General features: G+C 42.5%; 1 protein-coding gene across 5 annotated transcripts in view; it reads left to right on the plus strand.

Moving 5' to 3' along the window:
* The window catches only part of ODF2L (outer dense fiber of sperm tails 2 like), a 45140-nt gene extending 40113 nt beyond the window's left edge, over window positions 1-5027 (plus strand). For 4 of the 5 annotated variants that reach the window (XM_084852031.1, XM_084852030.1, XM_084852034.1 and 1 more), the window contains one exon: window positions 3230-5027. In XM_084852031.1, coding sequence (XP_084708157.1) covers window positions 3230-3358 — 129 coding nt within the window. In that variant the 3' untranslated portion in view covers window positions 3359-5027. Of the gene's footprint in view, window positions 1-1031 lie in introns of all 5 variants that reach the window. The other variant, XM_084852032.1, reaches the window with a different exon arrangement.
* The last annotated feature ends 4825 nt before the right edge of the window (window positions 5028-9852 follow it).

Raw genomic sequence — 9852 nt, forward strand, 5'->3', positions numbered from 1 at the left:
TGCCTTCTACCCAGTCTGCTCAGCATTGTCCACCGTGACTGGAAGTGGTTCTCTGGGGTGTTAGACTGGGGTCTTTCCCAGCCCTATGTAGAGATGCCAGGGATTGAACCAAAGCATGTGTTCTGTCATTGAGCTATGGCTCTTCCCAATTTAAGATACCCCAGTGATTGGGGTATCTTATGTACATGTGTTCGTGTGTGTGTGTGTGTGTGTGTGTGTATTCTGTGTTTTAGGAATTCTGTATCTGCTGCTGTCAAAGTTGAACAGTAGCTTTCTCTACCCATGGACCCTTAATTTATTTTTGTTTAACACACCATTTCCAAGCACCCTATCTGAAGGCTCAGTAGATATAAATAGCATGTGTCTCCATACTTTTTCTCCAGCAGAATTTTCCCTTTCCTTCCATGCGTCAAGGCCAATATATTACATTTTAAACATTTTCAACTTCAGTTTTACTTAGCCTGACAGTTAAAAATAAATATGAAACCAGTATTCATTCATGCCTGAGTAGAGTGTCATTGAGTTAATGCAGAACATAATCATTGTTGATCTTCTCCACTTTCATACATACATACATACATAATACACAATACATATAGGAATATATAATGGAAAGAAAAACACAAAACAGATTGTTCCACTCCTGTTGAAATTATTGTGCTGGAAGTGGGACAAATTGGAAATACTTTCAAACAAGGCCCAGGACTGCTAAATGTATAGATGTTACAGGGTATCCCATTAAAAAAAATTAAGCCCCAAGAAAGTAATTTGTTTGATCACTTTTAAACAGAAGTGATTAGTGCACATAAAAATATACCCAGTACTTACAAATTTCTGGGATAATTCTGACATTTATTTTAACCACATGTATTTTTAAAGGCTATGTTCTAATAAACATGAAAGTAAATCGTAAGAATGCTGTGTATATTTCATGGGACTGGAATTATGAATGGATCCAATAAAAGCACTATCAATCACTTGATTTTAACAAGTACCTTTGGTACCAAAAATATAATTTTAATTGATTTCAGATGCAGCCATAAAAAAACCCACAGGAGTTCTGAGGCTGCAGCGGTATGACGATGCCACAGTTACTTCATAATGAACACTTGGGTTGTACCTGTAGGACTGGCTCACAATGGAATTCGACAGCTCTGTTTTCAGGCATAAAGGTTATTAAAGACCAAGATCATTTAGCTTACCTGATGCCCCTCCAAATCTGCTCCAGAGTGTCCCTCCCCCTTGAGTAGATCTTGTTGGAGTGCAGGAGGGAGGGGGATTGTTCCCTCCCTCTTCTGCTGATGGAAGCCACTCCATCTACAGGAGAGGTTAATTGGATGCAAACTTTTGGTCCACTTCTTGAGACCAAAAAAAAAAGAACATTGAATTATTTGTATTGTTTATTAAATATATATCTTCCATTTCTACTAAGTCGTGCTCCAAGTGGTTAACAGTAAAATACAAGATCAAATACAAAATCATTATGAAAAACTAAAAACAAATCAATTAAAAATACAGTTTAAAGTACATAAATAATTTTAAGAAATAAACAGCACCCACCAATTAAAATATACACCAGCAAACAAGTCAGTTTAAAAACCAAAGGCCTGTCTGAACAAAAATGTATTTGTGTGCAGGCAGAAGGACATCAAAGATGGGGCTAGCCTGACCTCCCTTAGCAGGGAGGTGCAGAGCCTGGGAACAGCCCCCAAGAAGGCCCCCTCTCGCATTCCCACCAACCATGACTCAGATGGCCATGGGACAGAGAGATGGACCGTTCCTGATTTTAAAAGCCCAGGCAGATTTATATGTGAGAATGTGGTCTTTTAAATAGCATGGTCCCAAGTCGCAGAGGTCTTTGTCACCAGCACTTTGAATTATGCCCAGAAATGGACTGGGAGCCGGTGAAGCTGTTGTAACAAGGGAGTCACTCTCTCCACGTAGGTGGAAAGGTCACAGTATTTTGGACCAGCTGAAGTATATGAACACTTTCAAAGGCAGCCCCATGTAGAGCATGTTACAGTAGTCCAAACAGGATGTAACTAAGGCATGTGTCACCATGGACGGATGAGACATCTCTAGGAGCGGGTGCTTTTGGCACACTAGTCTCAGGTGTGCAAACATATTTATGGCCCCACTGAAACCTGGGCATCCAGATTCAGGGCTGAATCGAGGAGTACACCCAAACTGCAAACCTGAATCATCAAGGGGAGTGTAACCCCATCCAGCACAGACTTGAATCCCTAATTCCTTGATCTGTCTTTTGACTAACCAGGAGCACCTTTGTTTTGCCTGGATTAAGCTTCGGTTTGTTCACACTCATCCAGTCCATTACCGACATCAGGCACTGATTTAGAACTTGAACAGGTTCCTTGGATTTAGATGGAAAGAAGTAGAGGTTGGTGTCATCAGCATACTGGTGGCACCAAACCCCAGAACTCTGGATGACCTTTCCCAGCAGTTTCATGTATATGTTAAATAGCATGGAGATCAAGATGAAACCCTGAGGGATACTATAGGCCAGTGGCCACAGTATCAAACAGGACTTCCCTAGCACCACCTTCTGAAATCAACCCTCCAAGAAGGACCAGAACCACCATAACACAGTGCCTCCAAGTCCCATCCCAGCCAGATCGTCCAGAAGGATATCATCATCAGTGGTATCAAAAGCTGCAGAGACATCCAGCAGAACCAATGGTTCCATCCACCAATGCAACCAAAGCAGTCTCTGTCCCATAACCTGGCCTGAAGCCAGATTGAAATGGATCTAGCTAATCCACCTCATCCAAAAACACCGGGAGCTGAGATGCCACCACCTGCTCGGACATTTTCCGCTAGACTGGAATATTGGAGACTGGCCACAAATTATCCAATATGGTGGGGTTCGTGGTACACTTCTGATAGGTTTCACTTCTCCAAGGATCTTGACTACATCCTTGGGCTGTATGAATTGAAAAGTATCCGTTGTAACTGAACAGCCAAAGTTACATCAACTGGACTATGGTATTGAAGTAGGCATGGCTATGAGTTCTTTTGTCTGCACAGTGTCATACAAATTGGTCAAAACAGGCTATTAAGTGATCTATGGTTTCTTCTTGTGGGCCAGCTTGTAATAGCACCCAAAAATGTTCCATTTGATGACTGATCAAAAGCATTTTTAAAGTATCTGTTTTTTAAAAATTAGTTAAGCTTCATATTTAATAATAATGGTTCTTTCTCTTTTTTTCAGAGAGAGAAACATTGTGAAGTGTCTTTGAAGGAAATAGAACACAGCCTTCAAAGATCTGAAAACCAGAACCAGAGTATCCAGAATTATGTAAAGTTTTTGAAAACTTCCTATGTAACAATGTTTGGCTGAAGGCACAATTCTATGCATGTTTAGTCAGGAAAAAGTCCTACAACTCCCAGCATGGGGCATGCTGGGAGTTGCAGGCGTTTTTCTGTCTAAACTTGCATAGGATTGCAACCTGAATTGGGTTTCTTTGTCTTTAAAAATAAGGAGTGCATTTTGGGTCAAATTTGAGTGTGTGTTTATCACATCAGAGCCTGTTGTGTTTAGGATTTCCTCCACTGTGCTCTTTGAAGTGCATTTTATGTTAATTTCCAGCAATATACCCTTGAAGCATTGCCCTTGCATGTATATTGGGGGAGGACCAGATTTAAAGAAACAAACAAGACCAAGCAAGTGAAATGATAGATGCTGGCGTAATAAACCTACTGGAAGCTACTCTCAGTGCTGAAATCCAGAAGTGCTCTGTGTTATTAGGATCCCACCCCCAAGGATAGTTCTCATTGTGGACTGGGCTTTGTGTCCTGTCCTCTGTTAATGAATCATATTCTGATGATTTGAATGATAGTGATAATGTACGAAAATAGTTGCCCTGATCCAGAGATTCTTTGTGGACTCATATGTGCCTGTGGAACTTCCCCACGCCCTGTGAGCGGCTCCACCACTGAAGTGAACAAGGGGGCTGACTCTTGTAGGAGCATCAGGCGCTTGCAGTGAGGCCTTGATGTAGGCGCAGTATACTTGGCCAAGAATGAAGCAGGAAGGCTGCACAAGCTCAAAGAAAGGTTTATTCTGATGCTCACTGTGTCATGCTGAAGATGCTCCTTCTGGCTTCCGCATGTGCTCTAGCTACTCTGTTTGGATCACCCTCTTGAAATGCATGGAGTAGTAAGAGTCAGCCCCAGATTAATAAAAATCCCACTGATTATATTTAAAGAAAAAGAAATGAAAGCTAATATATTGTTACAGAATTCTGCATTTATGTATGTATAATCACTAAAATCAAATGTCATACTCTTTACTATGAATGGCCAAACTGTACTGTGAATGGCCAAATGAGACTTTTAAAGTTGTGATTGCGTACTTGTTTTTAAATTAACATTGGCATTGGCATGTTCTGTAATTGCCCAACTTGTGCCTAGTATAATGAAAAAAGACTGAGAGTCATACTAGACAAGATGCTGGTAAATCTCTTAATTGCCCCTCTTCCAAAGCTGCTATTTGCCCCGTGGGGGTGCCTAAACAGAAGTTACGGGGGGGGGGAAGGTTAGACTGGGGAAATGTCATGTGGGGGGCAGGTTAAGCATTATCCTACTCCCTTGATCAGGACCCCACCCTCTGTGTTTGCTTCAAACTTACAGAATAATTGGGAGATTGATCACAATTAACTTGTTTGGTCCAGATTTTAGGGTGTGGGGGGAGGACCCTATAAATAGTATCTCAAGAGCAGTTCTAAAGAAGCGGTTATAGTTTCAAAAATAACCATCTTTGCTAACTGCAGACCAACTAACTAGGAAAACAGGCACCTGATAAAAATATAAAACCTGTTACACTTTTCGTATGTTGCACTTTATTTGCTGTTTGGTACTTTTTACTGAAATGCTGTTTTTAAAGACTTGATGATATTGGTGGTTTCAATTAGGCGTGTTATTTGTTTACTGACTATGAAGAGTCAGCACTAATTTTGCCTTTGCCTTTACATTTAATTTTTAATAAAAGAATAAAATCCATTTCTACCTTTTTTACGTTTGGACACCTCTTCTCTCCGCTGCCCCCTGGTTGTACCTACACTGACATAGGGCTGCTTCTCACATTTCTCCTTCCCTAACTCGAACAGACACGCAAGTCGATTATCACTGTATGATCTCTGTGGTGCAGTGCCTCACACCATGTTCCCCCATCCTATCCCCACTTGAGCCTTCTCTTAGCCACACACCCAGATATCAGCTTGCCCCACAGAAAGGTTGGGATTCCCCCAATGCTTTGGAGAGGCAACACCAACTTAGTTCAACATAGCTGACCCACCAGGAAGAAGAAGGGCCTGAAAGAAGAAGGGGGTGGAGCTTCTACTTCTAAATAATGGTTGTGCTCTTCTCTCAGGATGGAGAGGGAAGTGCTACAACAGCCTTCCCCAACTTTCAGATGTCTTGGACTATAACTTCCAGGATTCCCAGATATTGTAGTCCAAAACATTGGACTACAGTGTCCAATGTTGGCTATGACCATTGGCTAAGCCACCTGGGAGCTGGAATCCAAAACATCTGGAGGGTACCAGGTTGTGGAAGCCTGTGCTGCATCAACAAAGGCGAAGTAATAAGAGGCAGTGGCCAGTTAGCTCTAGCCAAGGTGCTTCAGCAGCCACTTCCTGAAGACTGAGGGCAACCACAAGGATGGGTGGGAAGGCACTGTCCATTCCTGACTTCCTGACACTGAGACTCAGGTTTCACTAGGGCTTTTATTGCAGTAATTCCAATAACTAGTTTTGAGCCTTTATATTCCCAATATAAATCAGCAGAGAACAGATTACAACATAGTTCTTTAACCAGGATCAGTCTTTGGGTTTCCCAACAACAGACCCAAGCAGACTTGGGATCAGAATATGGAATAAGTCCAAATGAGTTTATAGTTCCAACAAAGAAACAAGACAAGCTTTTCAGGTTAGACAGACATTGCATCCAGCAACCTCTACTGCCTCTTGTTTAAATAGAGGGGAGTGTCTGCTAAAAATCACTATCAGACATTCGATCCTGGCCAGGAAACCTAGCTCGCAAACGCATGCTATGCCTCACTGGACGCCTCTGTTCTGCCCTCCTGAGTTGACATTGCCACTTGGGATACACCCAGAAACCCCCTGCCCTGCAGAGTCCTCACTGCTGCCCCATTCCCATGGGAGACATCCCTGGTCGAGAAGGGGCCTCTGTCAAGGTCAGGTCTCCCAGCTGTGGAAGATAGGCCATGTCACCGTCGTGAGTCCCCCCCCCCCCGCTCGGAAACCAGGTCAGAGGCCTGGTAGACCTGAATTCTCAGGAGTTTGGCTTCCCACAACTGGGCCTGACTCCACAGCATCCCCCTCTGACTCAGAATCAGAGTCACAAGCTATCATTCCCTCTTGGCTGGGACAAGGTCTGATAGGCACCACTTGAGGCAAATGGAGAGGAAGAGGCTCCTTGGGAGAATAGCCATAAGGAAGTCCAGTAAACGCTATGTCCTCTATCCAACTTAAAAAAAAATATGGTGAGATTTCAACAATACAAAACAGTAGAATTTTGCTATTAACATCAGACCTCTAAATTGTGTAACAAACTGCTTTTGGAAGTCCTTTCAATTTCAAAAGTGGCTAGTTCGGGAAGTAGCAGTACAAGGGACAGCGGTTAGTTCTTCAACGAGCTCAAGCCCGTTAGAATATTTAGTTTTGAAATAATAACCATTGAGAGGAGGAAGATTATTTTTAAAAAATCTAATACACCAGTTGAAACCAGAAAAAATGGCTGGTTGGGGAATGCTGGGAGTTTTGTAAGACTTTTTTCTGTCTAAACATGCATAGGATTGCACCCTTAATTATTGACTCATATGATAATAGAAGTCAATTAGGAACATCCATAGTATTATAACACTGGATGGCAATCTTGATACAGGATCATGTTGTGATTTTCCAACTGTGAGCAAAGTAGAAGGAAAATAAAACTGAGGAAGGTGCTATAACCTTAGAACTTCAGTAATTTTCATTACCTGTTTTCCAATCAAAGAGTACAGTGATATCTCTCTCCTGCTCTCTCTTCTGTCTCAGGTCAGATGAATCCTTTAGTTCTGACATACAGCACTGTATTCTGTGCTTGCTTTTGCAAAAGATGGAATCTTAAACCCTTATTCTTGAAATTAAAATTGTGTATGAATTATTCAATTTCTTCCAAATTGTAATATAGTTAAGCTGAAACACTTTATTCAAAACAGCTAATGTTTCCCTTCCTGCTTCCAGATATATTTTGTTCCATTTGTGCATATAAAGTACTAATGCATGTAATTTGGAAGCACAGTTTTCGTACAAGGAGATGGGCTTGTGACAAAGCTATTTTACACTGGAAGAAAAAAGCAATGACTCGGTTTCTTTTATCTTCTGGGCATTTTGCATACAGCAAACAAAAAGTAATAACAGAGGGACATTTTCTAAGCAATGGGAATTTTGTTGTTGACATCACTGGAATGCAAATTATTGGCATCCCTCTTCTACACAATGAATCCTCTCATGGTAGATTACTTATACATTTCCATTGTTAGTTTTGTACGTTTTGTATTGACCTCAACAAAATGTGCCTGTCTTCTTAAACTGAAATATTCATCTCTGAATCAGTGTTTAAGTTATCTACATGGGTCAGAGTGCATGGTGATTATCATATAACTTCTCAAGAACACACAGAGAGAGAGAGAGAGAGGGCTGGAAAGTTACTATGTTCATGAGATATTAGAACAGTGCAGCATTCTGGCAAGAGTTAAGGACAACATGGTCCCAGGACCGATTTGGAACACTTTTTCAATACCCCTATTGCAGCCTTTTCCCAACCTGGTGGCCTCGAGATGTTTTGTACTACAATCCCCACATTCCTGACCATTGGATATGCTGGCCAGGGCTGATGGGAATGGAAGTCAAAAACATCTGGAGGGAACCAAGTTGGAGAAGGCTGCCTTACGCCAGACCAGTATTTGTCCCCATGGGAAAACGGGGAATTTGTGTCCCCCTACAAACTAAGCCTCCTTACCTCAGCTCCTATGCATATCATTGACCCCTGACCCAACCCTACCACATTGCTCCACCAAATCTCTACCACACATGGCTCCTTGTACAGGCAACAACAGAACCCCCACCATCTGACCTGCCCCAGGCCCCATAAGTCTCCAGTATCTCCGTAAGAGGCCTCTCCCATCAACCAACTACCTGTCCTTTAAACTGATGATATTGGGGATCTTCTGCATACAAAGCATGCGCTGCAACTGAGCTGGGTACCTCCCCAAAATTTCTAGCTTTATACACTTTAAGGTGTGCATCAGCAACCCTAATGGCTAGAAGCCTGATTTCAAACAAACAACCCTCAGCTTATTGGGGTTGCTAACATTCTGCAGAGTGGTGACAGACATCCGTAGTCCACCTATCGATGGCACATCCCTTTACATAAAGCAGGGGTCGGGAACCTTTTCAGTCTGAAAGCCTATTTCAATTTTGGATAAGCTCTCAGAGGCCGCTTTCCAGTGGTGGGTGGGTCCAAATGCAAAAGGGGTGTGGCCAAAATGCCAGCATATTTTTAGCTTAAAGCTCTTACTGCTTGTAAATAAGCCTTGGGAGAGGCATTTCAATGATCTAGAATGGGGCAAAAACCGTCTGAAACCTGGAAAACTACCAAGTGATTGGTGATTGGGAGAAAGTGGTTCTGGCCAGGAAAAGGGGGCATGGCCTTCTGGGGAACCCCAGAGGGCCAGATTTGGTCCCTGGCCCTGAGGTTGCCCAACTCTGACATAAAGGGTCTGTTCACACAACACACTAACCCACACTCGGTGGTTGAGTGTGGGCTGTTTGTTGAACCATGGCTCAGCGTGTTGTCTGAATCCAGGACATTTTCCGCAAGGTGGCTTGTTAACCACCCTGAACAAGCCAACAACACATCATGGGTTCTTGAGGTGGCTTGTTTGAGAAAAATAAGCCACACCGTATGGTTAACAAGCCTCTCTGCAGAAAAAGTCCTGGGTTCAAACAACACGCTAACCCACAGTTCAACAAACAACCACGGTTCAGCAACAACCTACACTCAACCACTGAGTGTGGATTAGTGTGCTGTGTGAACTCAGTCAATGGGATGCTTTACAACACAGCAGCAGGGTTTGCATTACAGTTGCCTCTGACTGGTTTATTGTGAAGGATTATGGATTTCTGGCCTGTTGTCTGTAATCCAGCAAGCCAAAAGGAAGATAGTGATTTGAACCCTTTGGACTGGGAGAAGGGAAGGTTAGTTCACTATCCCACAGGGCTTCTCCCTCTGCTTGGGAAGAAGAGAGCTTGAAGCTGAAGAATGCTCCTATGATCATATGCTTTTGATTTGTTAAATGTCTGGGAAAGCAGAATTTAAAGCAGAAGCCTAAGTCTCTTAAGGCAAACTTGGGGCCCCTCTCCTCTTTAATCCTGTCTGCCAAATAGACTATTACTAGTGTTTCAGGACTGATATGAAACTTTTATCTCTGCTTCCTATCCATGGCATGAAGCTGCTATAAATCTTATGGTAAGAATGATTCCAGCCAGATAAGAGAAACTTAATGGTTTCTCTCCGTAAATGTGCTGCTTCAAGGCATTTCTTACATGTCATACTGAGTTACTTGCATTCAGATCCTCTTGCATAGATGATTAGCTGAAGGCATTCAACTTTTTCTTCAGCTTTCCAGTAAAATCCTGAATACTGTCTCAAACCTTGATGCTACCCAAACCCTGAGATTGTCATCTGAGGCCCTTCTCCATTTGTACCTGCCAGCTGAGACATGCCAGGTGTTACAAGAGAAAGGGCCTTTTTGGTGGTTTCCCTTTG

This window comes from Heloderma suspectum, chromosome 4, assembly GCF_057233095.1.
Source record: "Heloderma suspectum isolate Gila_16-S chromosome 4, 16-S_ref, whole genome shotgun sequence".
Lineage (NCBI taxonomy): Eukaryota > Metazoa > Chordata > Lepidosauria > Squamata > Helodermatidae > Heloderma > Heloderma suspectum.